Source organism: Chroicocephalus ridibundus, chromosome 1 (assembly GCF_963924245.1).
Source record: "Chroicocephalus ridibundus chromosome 1, bChrRid1.1, whole genome shotgun sequence".
In the NCBI taxonomy this organism is placed as follows: Eukaryota; Metazoa; Chordata; class Aves; order Charadriiformes; family Laridae; genus Chroicocephalus; species Chroicocephalus ridibundus.
This window is the reverse complement of record NC_086284.1, coordinates 22,232,615-22,259,861: the sequence shown is the minus strand read 5'-3', so window position 1 is coordinate 22,259,861 and position 27,247 is coordinate 22,232,615. Positions and strand designations below refer to the sequence as shown.

Here is a 27,247-nt window from a genome sequence, read left to right as displayed (position 1 = left end):
GATATTTGGACTAGAAGTATACGTATAAAAATAAAAAGGGTAAAGTGTAATTCAGTTATATTTATAAAATATTCTGAGGTTTTTAAAGAGGATAATCAGTCTTTTCTGATAGTGTTTTTTGACAGGCAAATTGTTATATCTGAATTATAATTATGATCTAAGTATTTCTGAAAGTATTGAAGTTAGTTGAAAGTAAAATTTTGTATTTTGCTTTCAGTTGGACATTGATATAGAAAATATAGAAGTGTGTTAATTAGGAGAATTAAAGGTACTTCTTACATATATTCCAATATTCTTACATATTTTCCAATTAAGAACAGGCCAAGGATAATAGAAGTGATACCAGCAGATAATAGTTTGTTTCTCAATTGAGGGCACCTTGTGAGGAATCTTATCTTAAAAAAAAGTCTTGTCCTTTAAGCCTTTCCAAATCAGAAGTTATGTTACTGCCTAGAATTGGGCATGGGAAGCCCATCATGAATTGGTGGAAACTACTGAGAATGTATACCAGTTGTTTATCATAGAAGTAAGGTCATAGGATACAATTATTTTTTTTTTCCAAGAAAATCTCTGTGCACAGTTGCTGACATGCCCTTGAATTTTTTTGGGGTTTTTTTTGTGTTTTTTTAAAATAATGTTGCAGTACATGTGGTTCAGTAACGCCAACTGGAAGGACAGTAGGGGAAATGGCACAGAAACCTTTCCACCATTCCTTTCAGAATTTCCAATTCTTCCCAATATTTCAAGTTATTAAAATAATACTCTTTTTAGAAATAAGCAAACTCAAACATGAGCAGGCTTTGAGAACATGCTGCTTGTTGGTGTACATATACCAAAATTAAACTGTAAATTCTGTAGGTTTTGAGTAGTTATTTTTCTGTGTTTGTGCAGTATGAAAATAGCAGAGACCTGGGTTATTACTAATCTCCTGAATGCTGGAGTAAAGGAGTAAATAAATCCTAATAACAGTAAAATGATCAGAGTTAGGCATACTTTGTATCACATTCTGATACAAGTGCAGTCACACTAATACTAGGAATATTCTGTTTAATTGAACTGATTTCCATCTGTTCTTTTCTAAAAATAGGCAAGAACAGTTAGAGGCATCTCAGGTGGAGGGAACAGAGAAATCATGTTTTTTAAATATTTAAATCTTGCAGAAATTCTGGTTATTTGTCATTCTTGCCTGTCAATTTGCATAAACACTTAAACCTGTATCGGCTAGGTGAAAGCACTAACCATCCCATTTCTGTGCTCACCAAAACCCATGGTTGCATGGTCACAGGGTTGTGTAGTTCTTAACACAAGTGTGCAATATTCTGCAGAAGGAAGTGCACTTAAGAAATGTCATTTGTTGACGATCAATCTGTTCTGCCCTGGCATTGTGTGATTATAAGATTCTTTAACATTGCTCTAATTGCTCTAATGTTCTTATCGTAGGTTGGAAATCTGAAGCAATGGGTGACTGGAGCTTCCTGGGGAGACTGTTAGAGAATGCGCAGGAGCACTCCACAGTTATTGGCAAGGTTTGGCTGACGGTACTGTTTATCTTCAGGATACTGGTGCTGGGGGCTGCTGCTGAGGAGGTCTGGGGAGACGAGCAGTCGGACTTTACATGCAACACTCAGCAACCTGGTTGCGAGAATGTTTGCTATGACAAAGCCTTCCCCATTTCTCACATCCGCTTCTGGGTGCTGCAGATCATTTTTGTCTCCACTCCAACCCTCATCTACTTGGGCCATGTGCTGCACATTGTACGCATGGAGGAAAAGAGGAAAGAGAAAGAAGAGCTGAAAAAGAAGGGAAGCATCAAAGACAGCAACTACCCAGGAGCAGCATCGTCTGGCAGTGGTAGTGGAGGAGGCGGCAATAACATCAAGGATCCTCTTGGCAAAAAGGGGAAGGAGAAACTCCCGATCCGTGATGGACGTGGTAGAATCCGTATGGGGGGTGCCCTGCTCCGTACCTACGTCTTCAACATCATTTTCAAGACACTGTTTGAGGTGGGCTTCATTGTGGGCCAGTACTTCCTATATGGCTTTGAGCTAAAGCCAGTCTACCAGTGCAGCCGCTCACCTTGCCCACACACTGTGGACTGCTTCATCTCAAGGCCAACTGAGAAGACCATCTTCATCATCTTCATGTTGGTGGTGGCCTCTGTCTCCCTGCTGCTCAACATGCTTGAGATGTATCACTTAGGATGGAAGAAGCTTAAGCAGGGCATGACAAGCCGGTACAGCCTTGAGATGCCTGTTGCAACAATGACACCAGTCATGGTATCAGGGGAGTCCAAACCTGTTGCCCTGCCACCACCATCACCACCCGTGGTGGTAACAACTGCCGCACCCCCCCCTGTTCTGCCTGACACCCGTGCTGTCACACCACTGCTGACCCCGGTGACCACGGCACCGTACTATGCTGCGGCTACTCCAAGACCAAGGCCCCCCTCCAACACGGCCTCCATGGCCAGCTACCCTGTTGCTCCACCAGCTCCTGAGGAGAGGCACCGTGCTGTGAGTCCCACGCCCATCTCCACTCCTGTCACCATCCCAACCCCCATCCCCACGCCCACGCCAGCTGTCATCAACTACTTCAACAGCAACAGACATGCCCTGGCGGCTGAGCAGAACTGGGTCAACATGGCAGCTGAGCAGCAGGGGAAGGTGCTCCCCAGCTCAGCAGCCTCGTCTACCCCTAGCAGTGTCCGGCATCCCCTTCCCGAGCAGGAAGAGCCACTGGAGCAGCTACTCCCACCTCCAGCTGGGCCGCCTGTCGCTGTGGCCAACAGCGGCAGCAGCACCAGCCTTAGCGGGGCAAGCGGCAGCAAGTGGGATGTGGAGGGTGAAGAGGAGCTGTCAGAGGAACGGCCCATCTCAGCTGCCTGCACCACCGTGGAGATGCATGAGCCACCACTGCTCGTAGATGCACGGCGCTTGAGCAGGGCCAGTAAGTCGAGCAGCTGCAGAGCCAGGTCAGACGACCTGGCCGTGTAGTGCGGTCGCCTCTGCTCAGAGGAGCAGGTGATGGAAGGCAGAGTGGGCAGGGGAGCTGCCTGGGGAGGCAGGCCTAGTGTGGGTGGGAAGGCCTGGGTTTCAAACTTTGACGTTTGCTGTTTTTGCACTCTGTGAGTTGTAGTGGGGAAAAATAGCAACATTTTCTAATAGGTCAGGGGTGGCCGAAGCGCAGCCCGTGGGTCGAGGGACCAATCCTGCTTTCCGTCATGTCCATGGCAGATCTCCCAAGGACAGCCATAGGGGAGGCCTGCACAGGTAACAGGTGGTGATGGTAGCTGGTCATGTGGCCCGAGGCTGACTTTCAACTGAGAAAAATGTTAATATCCCTAGTGCCCATGTGCCTGGCTGTTATCTCCCTCTTGCCCTTGCCTTCACTTCCTCTCTTTTTCACATAAGCTCTACATGAGTGGAGGTGATGACTTAACTGTCTTCCTCTTAGATCTTACATAGCCCTGTGGCAAACATCAGGTGGCATATCGCCTGTTGGCACCTGTCATCTCTACGGACCAACTTGCCATATTAAAGGTGGCTCAGTCTCTTCCATATAACATGACTTAATGGAGCCTTTGTGCTCATGGCAAATTGCCAATGTGGTCCTCAGCCAGGCAAAGTTTAGGTAACCCCTGTAATAGGTTTTTGAGATTCATCTTTCTATAATTTTTTTTCACTCTTGACCTGTTAGGAAGTGTTGGGTTTGACCTTCTATCCAGTGTTTGCCGACCATGATCATACCATGTTTTTAAGCCCACAAATACGTTTGAGCATGTTTGATTATAATTTTAGATGACTTCTGAAATTGCTTAGAGGAGGACAGGAACTGAAACCACACCTCAGAAATTATTACACAGAACAATTTCTCTTCAGAAAGCAAGGATTATGATTTCAATACATTGTGGCCCCATACGTTGCCCATGGACAAACAATAGGATAAAGTACAGCTCTGCATTTTAGACTGTTAGATATCAGCTTAAGTTTGTTGGAAAAAGGCTTTTTAGAAGTAAACTTGAGTGCACATTTTTAAGTATTTGAACATTTTGAGAATAATTTTGATCTGTAGGTTTAAAGTTACTTGACTGTGTACTTAATCATTTTAGTTTGATTTTTGATCTTACAAGAAATGTAAGGGGAAAGAAACTTACTAATGGTAAAATTCCCAAAGCAACATTATTTCCTGTTGTGTGCTGCCCTTTCCTTTAACAATCTGTAGTGTCTTACAGGTCAGTGAAAACAGATTTAGACAATATTGTATTGCAGAAAAGGTGGCTAAAATACCTGGGCAACATGCTAGTGGATGAAGGGTCTGTTCTGATCCCACTAAAGTCACTTGCAGAATTTCCATTAAATTTAACAAGGAGCAAGATTTGGGGATGGATCTTGCAGGCCTTATTCAAGCAAAACTAACATTGACATGGAGTTTTGGGAGCCAGAAGGAATGTAGATTTGGGGCCTTAGACAAAGGCATTAAAATCCTGCTTTTGAAAATTGTGTGTTTCCCTTAAATACGCGTGGCGGAAACTACTGGGTATTTTTTTCTAAGGTACAGCTTTCCTTACAACTGGCTCTGTCCTTTATTCCTTTGTAACAAGAACTCTCACAGACAGTCAGAATTTTGAATACCTGTTAAGGCTCAGGAGAGCTTAGGTGCCAAAGGAATGCCAGATTAGGCCCAACTTCTGTTCTAAGCAAAAGGCAAAAGAACTGAAGCTCAGAGTCAGTCCTATTGCTGCTATAAATCGAAAGTACTGTAATTGGAGCAGAGCAATCAAACACAGTGGGATAGCCCATTGCATCTTCAAAGTATTTGGCATGGCAGTGCAGTCCTTACTCAGGCAAAGCAGGGTCACCCTGTAGCAAATAGTTACAATTGCCAGTTATCTCTGCTGTTAAATGTTTTTCGGAATGTGTTTACTTTATTCAACAGTTAAAATATATTCCCACGACTCAAGATTAAACATTTATTTTTACTGCTTTCTGAGTAGACACAGAGAGTTTCTCCTGATCAGAGGCACTGTTCTGCAACCGTTGGGCTTGTTGTCTCATGACTTCCTTGACCTGCTTGTGGTGAACCAGGTGAGGAGAAGTCTTTCTGCTGCCACTGATCTTGGGGGCAGACACTGCATTAAAAGTCAATGTACAGTAGTACAATAAAGATATTTACTATTAGGTGTTCAGCTTCAGGTATGCTCTTGTGAATTTTCTATGTTATAAGCCATAAAAACCCATTCTGCAAGAAAGCTAAGAGCTAAATTCTGCTTTCTATTGTATCCATGCAACTATGCTGAACTTGGACTAAAGTTGATAAAGTTGCCTAGATGTAAACAAAGCCAGAGTTTAACACTCAATTTTTAGATTTGCTATCATCTGTAGTAGCAGTTTTGTAAATTCTGCTAAATGCCAAGTAATGATATTGCTCAAACAATGCTATATGCATCTCTGTGTTTTAGTACATAAAAATTCATGGGCTATATTTTCCTTTCTTTTGTGCTTATGAAGAATGAAGTCAAAGTCTCTCTGGAGTATATTTATATAAATGAGACCACCTGAAATACGTGCTTTTTTTATATCAACGCCTGAGAGCAAAACCGGCTTGTTGTTTGATGGAGCTCTGAATCTTTCAGTCCTTACTTTAGTACAAACCTCACAGAGTGTTTCCTGCAGGATTACTTCCATATTGTATATAAAAAATAATAACAGAGATAGGTTTAACTTAGGATCAAATGATACTAGTCTGCCCTTTTCACGTTAATGTGTGTGGTTAGACCTGCAGGGAGTTCAGGTGCTTTTGTGGAATACATGGTATTTTCAGGCAGAGTAACTACTGGAAAGCTGTAAGAGATCATTTTTCCTGTTGGGTGAAGCTCGGGGGGAGATATGTAACCTGTTGCAACCCCTAAGACAAACCTGACAGAGCAGCTTCCGCATCCAAGCAGTGCTGGTCTGAGAAAGCAAAGCTACAGCTTGCAGGTTGTGTTTTTAAGATCAGCTTAAGTTTCATCACATAACTATACAACATCAAGCTTCTTGGTTACCTACAATTTCGTTTGGAGTCCAGTAATTGGTTCTTCATTTAAGCCCAGGTAACTTTTGGCAGAACTTCCCCCTTAGTGCTTATAACTGCTTTTAATTGCCACATCACATCTGGAATCCGATTTGTTGAAAAAAAATCTTACTAGTGTGGCTGATTTTGAGTACTTTAATTAGTCTTTACGCATGAATGATCACTGAATTTGACATGCTATGGGTAAAGCATAATTAGGCAGACTTCCATAGTTCTAGAAAATATGTACAAATACCAACTACCTTGCAGAACAGAATCTGTTGGCAAAAATAATCGGCTAATTTCCAAGTCATTTACTCTTTCACATCAATTAATTCCAAAGAGGGAACTGGTAGCAAATAATACTTTGATTTAGCCTGGTCATATGGCTGTTCGAGCCACAATCCTGAAATATCTTATACACTCACCTAACATGAAACCAGTAGATAAGTTACTGCAAAAGTGGAAGTCAGAATGGAATCATGCCTGATATTAAGCAAACTAAAAAAAAAAAACAAAAAACAAAAAACCCACCCTCATTTTTTCTCTTTGAGTAGAATGATTGTGGGAAAATTGTTCTCTTACTTGAAGTTAAAAAAATGCTAAGGTAAGCTATGGAAAAGAAAAGGAGAAAACTGAAAAAAAGATACTCCTCGAACAAGTTAGCAGGGGTATGATATGCTGCTCTTTTTGCAGGAAGTCAACTCACTGGTACTAGTTGACCCTGCTTGGAGCATAGGGGGTTGGGCTAGATGATTTCCAGAGGTCCCTTCCAACTGCAATGATTATATGAAACATATTTTCCAAATCACTGATTTCATTAGTACATTTTTCATAATAGTTTAATAAAGAGATATTAAAATATATCTGCATTGCACATAAATACATAGTTTCTTGGCCATGGTCACAGTTGATCTATTTCCTATCACTGAGCTTTTTTAATTAGTGCAGCTGTCAGTTAATACAAAAGAAAATGAAGCATAGACAATTTTAAACCCCACGTTTCTTCCCATTGTATTTTGATTAAATGAAGACAGCCTGCTAGAACCTTCCCTTTATTAAAGTGGAATATTTTATCTGTGAAAATCAATCTCTTGTTTTTTTCATAGATAAAAAAGTGCTCCTTGAATTTGGTGGCATTGAAAAATCATAGTTTCCTGAAAAATCATAGTTTCTTGAAAATAGGTAGTATGCACTGAAAAAGCAGATGAACTGTGTTCTTTCCTGGTGTAATTTGGAAGCCGATTGTGTGCAAAGTGGTACCAGGGATTGATTTGGCTCAGTATATTTGTTGTTCATAAAGGCACTTAGAGCTAATTAAATGGCTGACATTTTGCAGCTCTTGAGGTAATTTTCTAGTATGAATATGTAAGTGTAGGATCAGTAAAATAATAAGGCAAGCTTTAAAAACCAGATCAGTACCTAGGTCCTTTTTTGGTTAGTCATGGGACCACCTCCTCAGCTGATACAAACTGTTGTATTCCACTGAGTTCATGTGGGTGACAACAGTCTGCAGAAGCAGAGCGTTGAGCCCCAAGGTCTTTTTGTTTAATACAGACACTAACACCATGGATTTGAACAGGCTGGGTTTTTTTAATTCCAAATGTTTTTGTTTCATTTACTTTGATTTTTCTTGTGAAAAGTGTGCTCTTGTAATTTTGATTTTCTGAAGTTTACATTCAGTTTTTGATTTCAGATTGCACATTTGGATGAAATAAACTGTTTTCTAAGTTTACATTTGTATAAGAAGTAAAAGAATGACTCTGCCAATATGTTAAACCTAAGAGAGAAATGTCTTACTATAACACAGGAACTCTTCAGGCATAAGGCAGTACCATTAAAGACAATTGAACCTGATCATTAATCTATAGTATCAGTTTTCTCTGATACTTAAAATATGGGAGCTGGATATATGCAAGGAGCACACTGTGGAAAAAGATACTTTTCATCATGAACTCCATTACTGCCGAATAAATTAAGGTTCATTACTATTTATATGCCTTCTTATGTGTTTAGAGGTTCAATGACAAAAACTAGCTGTGACATATGTCCTTTAAGAGCTAAATTTACAGCCTGGTTTAAAATTCCAAACAAAATACTTGTGGAAAAACACCGCACTGTTACGCCGTAGAAGATTTTACAGAAGATAAATGTTTTTATTTCTAGCCAAAAATACGGTTCTGAGCCTGCAAATACAATTTCATGCAAGTTATTTTTACTCTTGCAAATAAGACCATTAAAGGTAATGGGACAATTTGCATAAGCAAAAAACACTGATGTGAAAAAGAAATCATAGATTTGCATTTTAAGTTTGTTGTAAGATGCCAATCAAATTCCAGAAGTTTCAGTCCTTGAAGAGTTATGCAAGATATGTGAACATATTTTAAGGTGGAGAATCTATTCCTATTCCCATTGACACTGTTTCTCACATTTAAAAGGTTGTAAAGCATAAGAAAGCTTTACTCAGAGCTTTCTTGTTGCTTACCAGATGTTTGTCTTTTACATGACAGAATCTGACAACAAACACAATGAGTTTTCTGGGCTGTCAGGAACTTGTAATAACAATAAAAGCAGCGAACAGTTAAAAGTGCTGTCTTCAAAGAAGTGCCTTGTGTATTAAATTCTGTAAAAAACAAGTTGATGTAAACGTTAATTTACCTCATATGTTTACAAAATTGTGACTAAATAAACTTTTTGTACCACAGCATTGTCTCTTTTAGATTAAATTTTCATGGTTGTTTTCATGGTCTTTTAAAATACTAACACGGCAGAACAGTTAGCTGGTCAGTTAGCTCTCTCCCTTTATTCACTTACGGTGCTGCTTCCCTTCTTCATATGAAGTGCTCACTGAATTGCATCTGTTGGAAAACTGGATGTTGAAACCCATCTCCGTGCAGAACTCCCAGTGGCTTCAAAGGAAGTTCACAATCCAGAAGATATGTATGATCAAGATCTACTCTAGCAGGTGCAAGGGGTGAAGTGCTGAACCCCTTGAAATCAGCATGAGGTCTGCCTCTGGCTTCCGCCTTGGCTTTTGTTTTGACACACGAGTCACTGTTCGTCTCATTCTGTGCCATGTGGTGTTTAATAGTGACTCCCATCGTGTCCCACAGTGCTGACTCACTAACTTTGATTTGTCCATCTATCTGATGTGTCTGAGACTGTTACCTGTAAATGCATGAAGGATTTTAGTGCAGGGAAGATGTCCTTACTGGAGATAACGTGTAGCACCCACTGCATTTGAAATTTGCTGATTTGCCCCATATAGGCAAAGTTCAGTGTTTAATACACAGAAGTGTAACACAGTTTTGTACTGAAAATGTACAATGTACTAATGGCAAGTTAGTCTTATATAGTCCTGTGAAGAGGCCAGGTCTAGGTTTCCAAGAAGTTTAACTTGTGAAAAACAGCAATGTGGGCAAGACTGAGTGATTTTGGCAGAAGTCTTAAAATAAGTATGAAGGTTTTATAAAACTTTATTTCATATGCAGCACTTAGATGGACCTGGCAGGGCAGGACAGTTTCCATCTTGTAGTACTGAATGTTTGTCTCTCTTATGTTAGTACAGTTGAGTGTATTTTTTTGGTGCCTCCTGTGCTCAGGCAATGCTGTTTCTGCTTTACATGATGTATCGGTATGGTAAACCAGATTATTCAGTGTCTTTGAAGGCCGGGCAGGGGTAAAGCAAGCTGATAGGAGTATAATATGAATAGTACTAAGATGGTGCTTTGCAGTAATAAGCTAAGGAAGAAAGTGAATAAAGTGACACGGTAATACCAGCTGTGTTGTTAAAGATAACTCGCTTGCCTCTGACCAAGAGCACTTTTTACTACAAATATATATGGCCAGAATATGTTGCATACTTTCTATTTAAATGCATGTTTCAACACAAAGTTCCACCGTTTTGTCACTTGAAGAATGGACAGTCAGAGTACTCCCAAGAGAGCCGAGAGCATCAGCAGGTGCAGATGCAGCTGTGCGCTGGGCTCTTGCTCCCTTGGGACACAGCTGTGCTGACGTCACCTAGCATCCACTCTCTCCTAAAGTATTTCTGGCTGGAGTATGAAATAGGAATGTTGCTGCTCTTGGTCTCTAAAGGCCTGGTGTGGGTACTTTTTGCTGCCACATTGGGCAAAACAGCTTGATGTGAGCATGTGGAGGGAAGGTGTGCCTGACTCATCCACAGCTGCACAGTGAAGATCCTGATGGTAATGGGAAGAGGTGTACTGGCGGGGAGATCTCTAACCTCCTCTGGTAAATCTCTGTACAGTTGTGCTGAAAGCCAAATGAGAAGCATCCCTGTACTGCTGCTGTTGTCCCCAGGGAATTGGCACAGGAACAGTCATCTAGGCTTTAGCAAGCATTTTCACAGTGACTGCACAAAGGATGGGATTTAACTAACTTCATCAGTGCTTTCCCACTGTAGCGGGAGTAGAAATGAAGGCAGTACACATTGTCTTCCAAGGAAACAGATGTCAGATAGGCCTCAGTAGGGCTGACATTTTGCTAACTTTTGGCAACTGGATGTACACCAGGTCTAACCGTCTTTGTGTCTTTTCAGCTGACAGTAGAATAAGCAGATGCTTATCCAAAATCACAAAACTGAAGAGAGAGCCTTGTCATAAAGTCGGCCTAGGAAGAATGCGTTATTCTTGGAGTGTCGTAGTCCAGGAAAACAGGGTGTTTGAGGAAATACACATTTTAGCACTTACAGGTACGTGATATTATGCCAGAATTACAAGCAACAAGTACTGTTACTACATTAGTAGAACAGTTGGATTGCACTAGCTGTTCTTCATTGTATAAGTTTTTTTCATTTATAGAAAGAAATTAGTGATACATGGAAACAAAATATTGTCCTTCATAGGTAGTTACCTCCTTTTCTTTTTCTCACGGTAGGTGATTTGTGTATCTGTGTGTCACCAGATGTACAGAGTCAATCAAAACTATTTTTAGTATCTAGAGAAGGATCTTCAATGTGGGGGCTTTTGCCATACCTGGTTTTTAAGGGTGACCCTCAGCACTTAATGACAGTGGCTACAGATGTAGTTAAAATGCCTGGTGCTGCAGAGAGCGGGGGTGAGCAAACTAACACCGAGGTCACAAAGAGCTGCCCAGGCTCACTGTGTTTGCCTGCATCACTAACACGATGCCAGCCAAGCCAGCTCCAGCCTGTGTGTGGTGGGTGCCTGGTGTCAGCCGCATCTTTGTCATTTTAGAGGCTGTCTCCTGAGAAAAAAAACAACAACCAAATGAATACCTGCAATTCTTCATCCTTGTTTTTTATTTGTCCCAAGAAAGCATGATAAAAATATACTGAAACGTCCAGACTTTTGCATTTCTAAATAGTGCGAGACATGGCTTTTTAAAGAGTTCCTGTGCTATCTAGAGAATATTTTTGAAAATACAAAGGGCTTAAAAGTTCAAACTCTCAAAAAGACAATACATTTTACTGTGAGATACATTTTTCCTGTGTTTGCACAAGATCCACCAAAGTCAGTGGACTGATAGAGTAAAATGAAATAAAACCTTACTTTCCACATGAGAATATGAGTTGTATTTCTATGCTCCTCAATTAAATGAAAACTAAAAAAGAGGAGCAAACGGTTATCAGCTATCATATATCTCACTTCCCAGTTTGAGAAGATTAAGTTTTCTAAAGATTTTGACTTTAAGGAATGTTGTGGTCTTCTGAGCAGAGACTAAGGGATAATTATGGTTGAACTATCCAGCCCCACAGAGGAACCTACTGTTTGCTTTGCATGGCTTATGTAGTGGGGTTTGCTATGTAAATTCTGCACAAAATGCAGAAGTAAGCAGCTGAGGATGGTTTGCCTAAGCAAACTCATTCATGTTAGGATTATGGATACTCTGAGGGAAAAGTACCTTCTTCATTATGAGCAGTGGAAGACAAGGAAAAGCAGAGTCGAGTTAAGAGTAGTTACATTTCTTTCTAGTTCTCTGTTGAGGTATTTAATGCTGAATTGTACCAGGTCTCTAAAACAGATGTAGCTTTCATACCCCCATGCACCATCCCTCCTTTCTGACTCTGCTCCGTAAGAGGGATTTAAATTTTTCTTTAAGTCATAAAGTTGCTTCTGTCTTTCAGACTTCCAGTTACATACTTTAGGACCTGATACATGTCTCTAAATAGTCCTGTGACTGAAATTTGAATACAGTAAAAACAACAAAATCAGACAACAGAATGAGCAGTCAGGAGTGACAGCATCCATTATATTTATTTATATTAACTACACTTAAGTGTGGCTGAAGTTTTGTCATAAATAGCTGTTGCAATGCTGAACATGATTTCTCCTAATTTATTTGTGACTGTGAGGCTTTACTTATCACTGTCACATGTAACAAGTGCTCACGTGTGTTTTTTTCAAAGAAAACACTGGGGTTTTGTAAACCACATCAACTATTTTCTTGAGAAGACAGTCACCATTGGCATGACCTGGACAGAACTGAGAAAAACCTTGCAGCAAAGCCAGCCTGGCTGGGGTACCAGAGACACACATGGCTGACTCTGGGTTTCAATATCCTGGAGTCTTTTAAACTCCCTACTCAATTAAAGTAGTACAGCGCAATGCTTTGAGTGCTAAATTCTTAGCCAAGATTCTACAAAATTATGCCCGCATTTACATTTGTCTGCATATGTGGCTGTACTAGTGACTGCAGTGGTTTGGGATTTTACAGCACAGAGAAGGATGCAGTCTGCACTAGCCTCTTGATGTGGTCTGCGTGAGGATTACGAGTCTAACTTTCGGTTAAAAGCTCTGGTCTTTATTCTTCACTCGTGAGTGGACCCTTTTTTCAGCATATCTGTCACTGTAGGTGGAGTTGCAAGTGCCCACCTGTCGGCCACCTCCATGGAATTCCCCTCGCAGCAAGCAAAGTCAGTCCTTCAAAGCAGCCTGGTGGTACAGGCTGCTCCTGATTCATCTGAGCTGTGTAGCTTAATTAAGGTTCATAACTTAATTAAGACTAGGAAGAAATTCTTGTCTTCCTCTGTAAGATAAAACCATAAAACATGCCTCAGCGATTCTGGCGTTGTCCATCTTTTTGTGTCACTTCCCTGCTATGGAAACCCAAACATCCAGAGGTCCCAGTTAGCACAGTCCCCTGTAGCGTGCTGTAGTCACAGCTTCTGGCCACAGTGGAGGAAAAATTTTCAGAGGAAAAATATCTGATCAGTCTCAGCAACACTAGAAATGTCATAGTTTTGACCCTCTAGGGTTGAAAAATAACAAACAAGATGGCTGTCCACTCATCACGCAGTTTTTATCAAGCGGGATCAAAAAGAGCCCCTGTTTGTCATTCATGTGTTTATAGAACAACTAAAATAGCAAGCAAATCTTTCCAAGCCTGTCGAAAGTCATGTACCAATATGGCTATTCCTGTAGAAATGGTAATTTGCTTGAACAAGTGCATTTTGAACTGGGAAAAACCTTTGCACACTGCGCACAACTCACTGGCTTTTCTTTCATTTGGAGCTTAAATTTCTGGATGAAATGAAAGGAGGCAAGCTCGAGATAAAACTGGTTGTGAGAAAGAAACAGGAGGCAAGATCCGTTCATATTTTAGGGCTAAAGAACTAGAGCCTAACCCAGTAAATGACCTTTTTTTTAATATTTCTTTATTCTTTTTTGCTTTTAAAAGAAAAGCCTTGAATGTAAATACACCACTAATTGTTGAATTTTCACTACTGTCCTCAACAGGGAGTAAATTGTTAGTGAGGAATGGAACGACCTGTGGGCTCATTGCTGTCAATCACCTTTCCAGCATGACCACAATTTCCCCTGCCCAGATTTGTTCTGCCACCCAGTACTTTTTAAAAGCTTCTTTCTCTTACAGAAAGATTATAGGCCTTACAAAAAGTTCAGGAAGAGGACTGTACCTGCTTCTGTTGGCCTGGTCTGTGAAATAAGAGCTCATAACTGCAAAATGATAGTCGTAAGTAAGGTCAGCTGACATTCAGAATTTCTGTTTCCCAAGGGATCCTGAGATTTCAAATCGTAATTCAATATATCTTCACATATTCTTCATGAAACCAAGTCTGAGAAATTTCCTCTAAAACATTTTGCATTAGAAAAACATCCAGATGATAATTTTGGAAGCAAAGCATCATTCTAGAATTTAGTTCTTCTTTCTGTTTTGTATTATTTTAAAATTATCTTGCGACACATGAAGGGTAGCTGCACCTCATGCAGCGTCAAGCCAAACAAAGCAGAGGTGGTAATGATGAGGTGATGTCTGGGCTCTTCACTTTAGGCACCTAAATCCCATTCATAGTTGTGTTTTAGACACCTAATTGTTATTTTGAATCTTATTCCTTCATCCTTGAGTTCAAAGCTTTCATACCCAGAGTGCTGAAGTGGCATCTCCGTAGATGATCCAGATGGGAAAATAATCCCATTGCTGCCCCATAAAATGAAAGAGTGTGGACTGCTTGCCATCAGCAACATATTTGCTTAGATGCTGAAATCTATTACAGCTAAAGCCATGACCTAACTTTCTAACAAAGTTTTGTGTATCACTCAATTCCTTTTCCCCACAGCTGCTATAGCAAGTCATGCATGACACTGAAATGTGCATTACAAGTTTTTTGGTGTATAGGAGAAGTGCAATGATCTGCGTGTAATTTGGGCAGCTGTCTTTATTTTCAGCTGAAAGAATTCTGTCAGTTGCAACAACGTAAATCCAGTATAACTCCACCACACTGGTGTAACACAGATAAGACTTTCTTTGTGTTTAAATGGCTGCAGTGAAAAAGATCAGTTGCAGAAAGAATAGTTCTTTTTTAAAGAAAGATCTGCAAGTTTAGTACATAATGGGCCAAATTAATCTCCGCTGTAAGTACACTCATTTCAGTGGTGTTGCAGCAGGAGTGAATTTAGCCCGAAGCAACTTTACAATAACTCACATATAAGCATGCACAACTAAACATATTACACTTTAAACAAACTCAGCATTGTCTGGAGCACAGTTGGTCTGCTGAACCTCTGAAGCTAGGAACTAGCTATTGTGTGTTGAGTTTGTTTAGACAGTACCATTTTTGTTCAATTGGCTACATCCGTGGTATTTTAGTGATAGCAGAAATGTTCCCCCTAGCTACAAAGTGACATTATAGCTGTCAGATGCGATTTTTATTCTAGGATGTGTATGCTGTAACTCTTTTGTGCACTTCGAAATAAAATTATAATCAAATATAGATAAATAGTTTCACCACTTCTAAAATGTTTAACTCTTTGAGTTACCTCTTTAATTCAAAAGGGATTGAAATGCTCTTAAAGAAGGGCCCTCAAAAGTAATAGAAGTTGGAGAGTGTGAAGACCAAAACAAGTCGGATCCAGAAAGAAATAACTCAGGTTTAGATAAGGTAATGCAAAATTTTTTCTCTGGTTTCAGGCTTGATTTGTGTATAGTTTTCAGTTATAGATGTTATAAGTGATATCAGATGTTGCTACACCCACTGAATCCCTCAGCCTACAGTGAGTGTGGTTCTTTTGGAGGTCATTGTCTGTTCAGACTCCACCAGAGGAACACACGGGCTCTGTATTTTAGGTGATCACTATCTGTTAGAGTTGCATAAATGGCTTTTGCTTCTTCACGTTTTTGTGTAAGGAGGGGAGATAAAAGTATCACGGAATCATAGAAATGCTGGTTGAGGGGGACCTCAACCAAGATCCCTAATCCAACCTCCCACTCAAAGTGGGACTATTCCAAAAACTAGATCTAGTCAGCCAGGTCTATGTTTAGCCAAGTCTCGAATACCTCCAAGGAGGGCGATCCCACAAGCACTATCGTCTGTAGTTTTCTTAATGTCCATTCCAAATGTCCCAAGCCACAGCCTCTGGCTGTTGCCACTTTTACACTATTATCTGCTATGACCAAGAAGAGTATGGCTTTATTGTGTTTGTAACTCTCTTACAAGCAGTTTTAGGCTGCTGTTACATCCTCCCTCAGCCTTCTCTTCACCAGAATAAATAAGCCCATTGCCTACAACCTCTCTTTAGGGCTCCAGGCCCCTGACCATCTTGACTGACCCTCTCTAGTTTCTCCACATCCTTCTTGAACTGAGAGACATGGAACTGGACACAGTACTCCAGGTGTGGCCTCACGGGTGCTGAGTAAAATCAAGCAAGTTGCCCTCATTTTCCTGCTTAAGAAGATGATTCCCCGGACAGCCACAGTGTGACAGTGAGCATTCAGAGAGGTATGCAGTTAGCTCTCTGCTGGGACAGGAGGTGAGATTTCTGATTCACAGGTAGATTTGAAGTAGCCCTTTAAAAAATTTCAGCAGGAAGAAGATACCAAACACAGAACCCAGAAGAGAGTAAATTGAAAACATTGCAAAGTATATTCTGGTACGAAATACTTCTGTGCAAGACCAAGTTATGTTTTATATATGTTTGGTATCATGGCTAGGGACAGATTTAAACCTATTGGGGCTGTTTCTAGCAAGAATCTTTGCAGTTAGAAGAATATAATCTTCTGCGTTGTCCATTATCTGTTTTCTTGCATTGTCCATCAAATGTTCTGTATCTCCTCTTGGGTTTATAGACTGTGTATGGTGGTCAGATACCCAGTTGTCACCTCATCAGTTACAGAGATTCAGGCCTGGCTGAGGAGCTGATAATGACGATGTGAGGTTAAGTCCAGACCTGGCAATTCTGCTTTTGGCTTGATGGGGTGGGGACAGAGGAGGTAGTTGAAGAGGTTTCAGCGGGCCAAAGGTGATTTCCATTTTTTCTTAGTTGGCCACTCTAGGAAGAGTAAGGGCACGCTTATCGCTTTGGATATTTATAGGGTTTCCTACAGCAACATGGTTTATAAATAACTAGGGTTCTCAGGGCAGCTTTCAATAGGAGAGAGAAAAGGAGTTTTGCCTTTCTCAGAGTTTAAAAAGCTGCTGTTTGTGATGCTTTTCCTATGGCTACAGCTCCAGCCGCAGTGTCTGTGGTGCATCAGAGCTGTCCAGACAACTTGCTCACACACCCTTTTTGGTTTTTTTAATACAATTAATTTTCAGGTCCTTTTCAGCATCCTGAGTCAATCTTGCCCAAGGGCAGTATTGTCTTGCAATTTTCAACCCTGCTTGCAGCAAGGGTAATGGCCCCACTGAATTGTTTGAACTGAGCTGCATCCAGCCTCTGGCATGTCTGCAGCTTGGTAGACTTCCTCCTGTACGGCTACTATGACAGGCTCGAGTCTAGGCAGGAATTAAAGTGCTGTTGATTCCTGGGAAGTCACAGCAATATTCTTCCACACATTTTGAGCTTGGCTGGGCAGTGGCCAGGGTTCTCTAAAGAGGGTTGGTACTTTGGGAATACTCCCACTGGCGGTGACAGAGACAACATGCCATAGAGCTTGGGAGACTTCTCTTAATGACTGCAGTTTCTAGTCAGGTAGAAATCCATTAAGGAATCCAGACAGGAGATATCTTGGTGTCCAGAGATAGCTCTGGAAGCTCTGATATTGCTGGCTGCGGGGCGCAGGGTTAGTTGGTTGTTCATCTGAGGAAATGTCAGAGCCTTATGAAGACTGGGTTTATGGACTCTTTAGCCTTGGTGCTGGCTCTGGGTGCTGGCATTGGCAATCTAGGCATTGAGACTGTTGATAAAGCACAGAGTCCTCTATTTGTAAGGAGAGCAAGACATCCTGGGGTGCCAGGCACTGTGACTGGCACGGCAGAGTATTGCCTTTGCATTGCTAATCCTTTTCCCCATAGTGTCTTTACTCCTTGGCATCCTGGAGTGAGACGTAAAACCCTGTCCTCATGCTAACCAGGTACTGTCAGCACTGTGGCTGAGGGATCTTTGCCTCTCATGCTGGGGGCAGGGCAGTGCCTTGCAGGGACTATCTCCATGACAGGTCTCAGGTAAATTCCAGCAGAAGTAGAGAGGTTCTGTTGCGGAGAGTGTACAGTCTGGTGGCAGTGATCAGGACACATGTTTTGAACAGCAGGGCCAAAGAGTGATGAGCTCCTCCTGATCCTGTACTTGATGCTGCCTTGGTATCTATTGATACTGTGCTGCTGGAGGGCCTCTGGAAACCAGATGCTGGAGGTCAGTATTTTGTTGGCACTGGTGTCTGCAGTGCCTTTCTGCTCGATAGAAGTCCTTTGTGAAAGCCTCGGGTGGAGCGCAAAGAGTTGATGTTCGAACCACTGTGCTGAGTAGTACTAGGGATGAAAGCTCTTCTAGGCAAGAGGGAGGATATTGAAGGTTGGCTGGAACCAACTTCCAGAAGGACTGGAGTTCAGTATCTTGGTACAGAGTACCTCATCCCCAATTAGGGAGCCTGTAGGCAGTCCCTGGAGCCCTGACTGTGCTACTATGTTGCTATAGACCTACAGAAGTGCTTAACAAGTCATTATGAAACACTATTCAAAATAAGGGAGCTTATTTCTCAGTCTTCACCTCTAAACTCATCAATGCTAAATTTAATCAGACCACATGCCGTACAGCTGATCTTCATTTTTATATCTGTACGAGTACTTTTTTAATGGCAGTATTGCTTGCTGCAGTACAGAGGGGCTCTTACTGGTTTGGTTTTGGCACTGTATCATGTGTTAAGAAGTTAAAACAAAGGGTCATTTAAGAGAATTAATCCTTACTGTAGCTGGACTGAGATTCTGGGTGAGGCTGCTGGGGAGCTCTTAGAGGATCACATCTGAGGATGTTCCCAGCCCACTCAGTCCCTCCAGAGGCAGAGGTCACTGCCTTCTGGCCGCCTGAGAACATCTGAAAATGTCACACTGACAGATTTCTTTAGAAACCTTATCTAGGCTATTCTCTTTGACTCCTGCTATAACTCTGTGCTTTTTTCTCCTCCCTTTCCTGTCCACACATGCTCTGCAGTCCTGTTGCTCTACAATTCCTCCATTGCCTTCTGCTTTTCTCCCTTTACCTTAACAGCCCAGAGCTGGTCCCACATGCCCATTCTTCGCTCTTTATGGTGGCAACCACCATAGCCATTCCCCTCATTTCTGTTCTTTCTCCCTGATACTTATCCTTACCATTTTGTGATGTGTCCGTCTCTTCCCTCCTTTCTCCTGCTGTCTCTAAAAATCTCCAAAGACGTCACAGTCACCGCAACATTTCCCCATGCTGTTTTTTGTAAACTCCTCATTCTTCCAAATAAACATCTCACTTTTTCATGAGTCTTTTAACTCACTTCTCAAACTATCCTTTCATCAGCCTTCTTTTTTTTCGCAAAGGATCTTACCAGTCCCTGCAGAAAATAGCCTAACTTCCTTCATTCCCCAGCTCACATTTCTTCTTCCCCTACTTCAACAACTTTCAGAGATGTAGTTTACCTTCTGCTCTCTCCTTCTAGTAACTCCATTTGCCCAAATGATCCCCTATCCTCTTTTGTCCAATTTCTTATTCTTCCTCACACCTACTTTCATCTCGGCCCATTCTTTCTTACTCTATTTGCCTGTCCTCAAGCTCTTTCCCTGCACACAACAGGCTTTAGTGCATTCCAACCTATAAAAAAAGGAAAATCTTTGGGTCTCCACTTGGGTATCTGTCACTCACCTTCCTGTATCCTGAAGTTCAGTCACTGTAGTTTAGAATTTGTGCCCGTAATTCTTTTTTTTCCATTCCACTCTTGCCTCCCTCTACTCTGCCTTTCCTCCCTACTGCTAACTCACCACGCACACCAAGCTGCATTTAGTGCCCTCTGGCTGGCCAAAGCTCAGGGTTGATGCTTCACCCTTACACTCCTCAGCCCCTCAGGAGCCTTTGACACAACCAGCCATGCTCTTCTTGAAATTTTGTTCTCCTTTCTTTCTGAAGATCTTTTGTCTTCTCCTTACCCTCTGCTTACCTCGCTAATCAGTCTTCCGCATATCCTTTCAAGGAGTCATCTCATTTCTCTTGCAACCCCTTGTAGGAGTTTCATGGGTCCCTTTTCTTAGTATCCCACTCTTCTCTTCACAGACCATGGGTTTCAGGGGAACTTCTTACAAACTTAACTACCATCTCCTTGAGGCCAGCACACATTTCCAGAAGAATTTCCAAGCTAAAACCTCAGCCTGTGTGACACACCCCTACCCTCAGAGTCTGCTTGAGTGTTGTGCCTGGCTTCTGGCAGCTGACATTGATGAGCCATGTCATGTCCTGACACCAGCCAGCCCATGTCCTCTGCAGTCCTGGGCACCTCCCCAGGCACTGTCAGACAACATGTGGAGCAGATTAACCACCTGGGGAAGAATGAACCGAATCACAGGAGTATCCCACCAGAGATGGTCTTCTCAAGACCTTGGGGGCCATCAGCGGGACATAACTATGCTGCAGAAAGGACTCTGGAGGTACCACTACCTATGCCAGATGCTGATGCCTATACATTATAATCATTATAGCTACCTGACATGCAGGACTACTGTGCCAGGTTCCTGGGGCTTGCTCACCAGGGTGGGTTGGCAGCATCAGCCCTGTAACAAAGTCTACACAACTGCTGACTGAGGAGCCAAAAGTTAGACCCTGTGAATGCCCAGCAAGGAGTTTTCAGGACAATGAGGGTTTAAAGGCTCTGATGAAAGTCAATGTTGATTTCTGCTTCTGAATCATTTACAGCTTCTTGAAATCCCTGCTTTAAAATCTGCTTATCAATGCCTGAATATGAGTGAGTTAGTTACAAAATTGAGAGCCTAGTTTCACTCAGGGCCAGGTGCTACTCAGCTTTTTTCTAAAACTAGCCATCATGCAAATGTGCCCACATTCTGATTTAACCTAACTATACCATGAACGTTCCCTTAACTTAATTTTAAGCAGAGTTTCATAGGTGATTTCCTGAGACAGACTTAAAATATAGCTTTAAAGATAACAGTCTTAAAAGATGCAAATTTGAAAGGTGCTTTGGTTGCACTCTATACAGTCACTCATGAAAAATGAAGCAGGCCCATGCATATTAAATATCTCATAGATAAACACACATCATGAAGGGATCCAGATACAGAAACCTGGCTGGTTCTGGGACAGCTTCCAAGGACAAACAGAGAGCTCTGCCTGTAAAAATATTTTTTCCTGTTAGGTTGGCTAGTATCACCCAGACACAGCAGGCTGAAACTGTATTTTGCCTGGTTCATGGCTCAGAAATATTTTTTTTTCCTTGAACAAAATGTTCCATCAAGCACTGACTGAGACCTTGAGTTGACTCGTGTTCTGGTTCTGGTCCCCAGGTTGTTTCATTTAATGCTCTCAGGCATCTCTGCACTCTGCTGCAGTCAACAGTGTTGACACATCCCCACACACTGGAATCTGCTCACTTCAGGATGCTTATCTGCCTGCAGCAGGAGCCCAGTTGCACTGAGACCCTGCACAAGAGAGTCTCTGGCCAAGTTTTCTGATGGGTCTTTCTGCATTTTTTCTCCCAGAGCAGTTGATCATGGAGCAGGTCAGTTGGTATCTTACTGCCTCCCTGAACCAAAAAGGGCATTCTCACAGAATACATCCATGCTTGACTTATTTATAAATATTTTGTACTAGAAAAGTAACAAATGAATACCTGTGATATGCAAAGGGAACTTGCTTGTGCTTAACTGTTTCCAGCTACTGGCCTAGAATGATAACTTTTGGCTGTAGGGACTCCCAGCCAGGTTCTTCACCAGGAATGTTCCTCTTCGACGTTGCAGACGGAGCCCTTTATTGTGCATCATCACCAACATTTGGCTAGCTGGCTAGTCTTTTGGCCAGCAGTGGTCAATTGAATTTTTTGAGTTCTGCTTTTCAGGTTCATGTGCCTAATTTTTACATTTAAGAAACTAAGACAAAATTCTGTCTATTGGTGTCAAAACTGCAATTTGGTGGCTGCCCTTACATATGCACGAACCATGGATAACCGTGAAGAAGAGAGCTAAAGGGTTAAATCTAAAATGTAGAGTAGTCACCAAGCAACTATTTTCCCTTCTGTATATAACGCTGTGTTATCATTGTGCTGCCCAGAGATAGGTGTGAATGACACAGTAAAGTGGGCCCGGGAAGCGTAATCAGCTTCACGTCCCTTACTCCGGGAAGCTTGGCTGGTCTGTTTAGAAGAGTAACCACAAAGTACAGAACACCAAGCCAGAAAAGCACATTCTGAGTATCAAAACTCAAACTGATCTGTTGACTTGACTGAACATTTGTCTATCTCTGACATCATGTCAGAAAGGCGAGGAATTGCTGCATATGTCAGCCCAGCATTTTTGAAGACGGCTTGTTGGCCGCAGTAACCTTTTCTAAAAATTATCTCCTGCCAAGACTGGATTTGCAGAGCAGGCAAGCTTTGGCACTCATTGCCCTTCTTATGAACTAAGTGCAGTAGCTTACATTTATACTTCTCCAAGATGTTTCCCCAGTATTTTAGTGCATTCTCTTTATGCTCAGTTTTAACCCAACAGCTATGAAACCTCTCTTCTCTTAGTAATGCCTTTGCATTAACCTTGAGAAAGTCCTGTCACTGCCCAATACCTTCCTTTCCCCGTCTGCAAAGGGGCCATGACTTTCATCTGCTTTAAGAACTGCTTTCACCTCTGCAGATGAGAAGATTTATCTTGTATGGAGATCCTTTCAGCCACTGGAAAGGAGGCAAATTTTTAAGAACAGACTATGGTAACTTCTATAATTTTTTGCTTATACACAAATATACAATAATAGTTAAAAATCAGCAAGTGTGATTTAGCAAAGTGTATATGATGGGTAAAACACAAGCCTTGCAGAATATAAGCTATAACAAAATTATTTATTTCTAATCATAGCACCGCTGATTCTCTACATCACTTCGTTCCTTGCTACAGCTCTAAAAATCCCTGCCGTGTTTCTATAGCTTCACTAACTAGCTAAGGACATTTCAAACTGTCCCATATAGTTCCATGACAATTACCATTGTCTTCTTTCCTCTGAATGATGTTCCACCAAGTCCCTAAAATATAAACCAGAGTAATTTCAGAAGGAAGCCCCAAACTGAGGAAGAATTTGAAGACCTGCCATGAGCGGTGGGGGTTCAGTGCAACATGGAAAGCACCAAAGCATGACCGATGGGATTGTAAACAGTGTGACATAGGGAAATGAGCTGAGAGAAGCAAACTCTGTACATCTTCAGGCTTGTTTTATCCATCGTGGGAAGGCAACTGCAGTGTGTTACTGATTATCTGTGTTAACTGGTTTTCCACACACTGGAAAACAGTAAGAAACTTCCCATATTTTGAAACATTACATTTTGCGGGAGCCTCCAAGCAGTGAGGTTTTATTTTTGAGGAAGCCCTGTGTCTGTGGTTAAAACCAAGTGCAATGTCTTCATGGAACTGTGACAACTGACAGAGGCAAGAGGAGCTTATGGTCTTGTCTTGGGAGGCTACTGCTGAATGTGTATGGCAGATTTCTGCTGCACTATGGTAATATCAAGACAACAGATTTTATAGCACCATTTTATTGTTTTGCTTTCCTAAGTTGTTTTTTAGATCTTACTAACTCTGCCCCAGAATCCTTCAGTGGAAAATGTGTATCTATGGTTGGTTTCAGAAGGCAATTATAGATCACAGAATCATAGCATTGTCTGGATTGGAAGGGGCCTTTAAGATCATCAAGTCCAACCATCAACGTAACACTACCAAAACCACCCCTAAACCATGTCCCTAAGCACCACATCGACCCGTCTTTTAAATACCTCCAGGGATGGTGACTCAACCACTTCCCTGGGCAGCCTGTTCCAATGCTTGATAACCCTTTTGGTGAAGAAATTTTTCCTACTAGCCAATCTAAACCTCCCCTGGCACAACTTGAGGCTGTTTCCTCTCATCTTATCACTTGTTACTTGGGAGAAGAGACCGACACCCACCTCACTACAACCTCCTTTCAGGTAGTTGTAGAGAGCAGAAAGATCTCCCCTCAGCCTTCCTTTCTCCAGGCTAAAGAGCCCCAGTTCCCTCAGCTGGTCGTCATAAGACTTGTTCTCCAGACCCCTCACCAGCTTTGTTGCCCTTCTTTGGACATGCTCCAGCACCTCCATGTCTTTCTTGTAGAGGGGGCCCCAAAACTGAACAGGGTATTCAAGGTGCAGCCTCACCAGTGCTGAGTAGAGGGGGACGATCACTTCCCTAGTCCTGCTGGCCACACTGTTCCTGATACAAGCCAGGATGCTGTTGGCCTTCTTGGCCACCTGGGCACACTGCTGGCTCATATTCAGCCAGCTGTTGACCAATACCTCCAGGTCCTGGGAGCCACTCTTCCCCAAGCCTGTAGCGTTGCTTGGGGTTGTTGTGACCCAAATGCCGGACCCGGCACTTGGCCTTGTTGAACCTCATACCATTGGCCTTGGCCCATCGATCCAGCTTGTCCAGATCCCTCTGTAGAACCTTCCTACCCTCAAGCAGACCAACACTCCCACCCAAGTTGGTGTTATCCGCAAACTTGCTGAGGGTGCACTCAATCCCCTCATCCAGATCATTGATAAAGATATTAAAGAGAACTGGCTCCTGTACTGAGCCCTGGGGAACACCACTTGTGACTGGCCACCAACTGGGTTTAACTCCATTCATCACAACTCTTTGGGCCTGGCCATTCAGACAGTTTTTTTACCTAGCGAAGAGTATGCCCATCCAAGCCATGAGCAATGCACTCCGGGAATGGCAATGCATTGTCTTATGGCCTAGCAACAATGGACAAACCTATCTTAGAGCATAAACATATAAAAAGTTAGTCCTCGGGTCATGTCTCTTCCTCCCATGCTCCATTTCCCTGTGTGAAGGGCAGAACACATCTCATCCAGTGCTGGTTGTCCAAGTGCTGCACAGCCGGTCCATCGCATTCAAGCAGGCTCATCCAGTAGGCAATAGGGAGACAGTGATTTACAGTGATTTACCCCTCAGTTCTCTGATTCCCCAGTGCACGACAAACTCTCTATTTCTCCCATGTTTTCCTTCGGCAAGTCCTTTCCTAACCCAGGGCAGAGATGTCAGGGATGCCGCAGAGCTAGTAATCCATGGGCAGGAAACCCACCCAGCTCCCAGCACAAGCGTATGGGACCTCAGTGAGAAATAAAACACTTTTCTGCGCAATCCTTTTCTAAGGGTGCATTTGTCTAATAAATAATTCACTTTTCTGACATGCTTGTTTGCTTATTTTCATACGGCAACCACAGTTTTAGTGCTTTGCTTTAATTATGGGGCTTTACAGGCATCCTTCCTGCCATTTATATTGTTCATGCTGCTTTTGTTAGTTGCTGTTTTATCAAGGTCAGGGGTTGAAAAGACTCTGATATCACATAGTGTCCACACCCAATGTCAGCAGAATAGAGCTGCCAAGAGCAAACCAGCTGGATGTGGAGGCCATGGTCGCTGTATGGACATACTTGTGAAGTCACCTACAGAGCAATGACAGGTTTTTCTCTGACAATAGTGTGTGCTGATGCAAGAAGATGCCAACGCTGAATAATCAAGCCAAACCTTTCTGGTTTCCCAAGGAGTATCTGGGTTTGCAAATGTCTACTCACATGAAAAACATCATTCTTGGTCTTGAGGAGGTAACAAGGATAAATAACCACCTGTCTTCTGACACAGGGCAACAGCATCCTGGCCTGTATCAGGAACAGTGTGGTGAGCAGGACTAGGGACATGATTGTCCCCTTGTACTTGGCACTGGTGAGGCCCCACCTCGAGTACTGTGTCTAGTTTTGGGCCCCTCACTACAGGAAAGACATTGAGGTGCTGGAGCGTGTCCAGAGGAGAGCTACCAGGCTGGTGAGGGGTCTGCAGACCAGGTCATACGAGGAGAGGCTGAGGGAGCTGGGCATGTTTAGCTTGGAGAAGAGGAGGCTGAGGGGAGACCTCATTGCCCTCTACAACTACCTGAAAGGAGGTTGGAGAGAGGTGGGGGTTGGCCTCTTCTCCCAAGTGAATAATGACAGGACCAGAGGAAATGGTCTGACGTTGCAGCAGAGGAGGTTTAGATTAGATATGAGGAAGAATTACTTTGCTGAAAGAGTGGTCAGGCACTGGAACAGCCTGCCCAGGGAGGTGGTTGAGTCACCATCCCTAGAGTTGTTTAAGAAACGTCTAGATTTGGCACTTCAGGGCATGCTCTGAAGGGCAGAGATTGTAGGGGGTTTTTTTTTGGTGTGTGTGTGGTTGGACTCAATGATCTCAAAGGTCCTTTCCAACCATGAAGATTCTATGATTCTATGATTTCTCTTCCTCCAGCTTTTGAGGAAACACCTTGCCTTGAACATTAATTCTCCTGGGAGTTTTGAAGGAAGACGGTGTTGTATGCTGATTACCCAGCGAAGATCAAACTGCTGGTGTACTCTGAAGGAACTTGCAGTTGCTTAGGGATTTTTTTCTGTTGCTGAAGATTGGTCCTTCTAATGCTGTGCTGCATTCCCAGCCTAAAGACTTTCCAGCATGCTTTTCCTCGACTGATCTTCCCTTTAGCTCTTTTAGTCCTTTTCAACTTTGTACTTTTAGAACATAAAAAATTTCCACGTTGATCATTTAGACAGGGCACTGTTTTGCATTGTCTTTAGTTCAGCAGTAAATCATGTAGCTCCAGGATATGGGAAACCACGGACATGATTTCTGATAACACACAGTGGTATTCCTTTCTTGTTGACCTTAATTTCCCTTTTCTTCTAGCAGAGCTGTGTGAAAATGTTTCTGATCCAAACGCCACATTTTGAACTCTCATTGCTGTCGTCACAATAAGGGAGACAGAAATCAATCAAGCAGAGAAAGTACTGTGGACACAGCCATCAGCAGCCGCCGCCTTCATTTCACCTACACTTTTTGCAGGCTTGTCCCTCCAGTGCAGAACGTTGCGTTATGCTCTTGCCAGGTATTAGGAGACTGAAATAATGTCAGAAAGAAATGTCTTTTTAACATCAAGAAAAAGCCTGTATGAGAAAGGCAAGTGATACACATCTGCTGTGTGAATCTTATTTCCTGCCTGCAGTCACCTGTCAGGGCTACAAAAAATGACTTTCTGGCATGCAGCCACATCCCTGTCCATCTTTTCCAGTAACTCCTGTTTCACCATGGATGTCGGCACTTCCCTGTCTCCAGGGAAGACAGTATTTGCCTTGGATTTCAGAGATTTCATATGCTAACCTGATATAATGATGTCCTCTGTCAATTTTGGCACACGTGGATGTTAATGAGATGCAAACTTTGTAAATATACACTTAAAAGAGTTTGATTGTAGTCAGCATAAGA

At 42.4% G+C, this 27,247-nt stretch overlaps 1 protein-coding gene across 6 annotated transcripts in view; it reads left to right on the top strand.

The window, feature by feature from the left end:
- The window catches only part of GJA3 (gap junction protein alpha 3), a 32,594-nt gene extending 5,797 nt beyond the window's left edge, over positions 1-26,797 (top strand). For 4 of the 6 annotated variants that reach the window (XM_063330781.1, XM_063330772.1, XM_063330789.1 and 1 more), the window contains one exon: positions 1,441-8,741. In XM_063330781.1, coding sequence (XP_063186851.1) covers positions 1,458-2,993 — 1,536 coding nt within the window. In that variant the 5' untranslated portion in view covers positions 1,441-1,457 and the 3' untranslated portion in view covers positions 2,994-8,741. Of the gene's footprint in view, positions 1-1,440; positions 8,742-26,674 lie in introns of those variants that run through there. The other 2 variants (XM_063330809.1, XM_063330818.1) reach the window with 2 other exon arrangements.
- Positions 26,798-27,247: the final 450 nt, after the last annotated feature.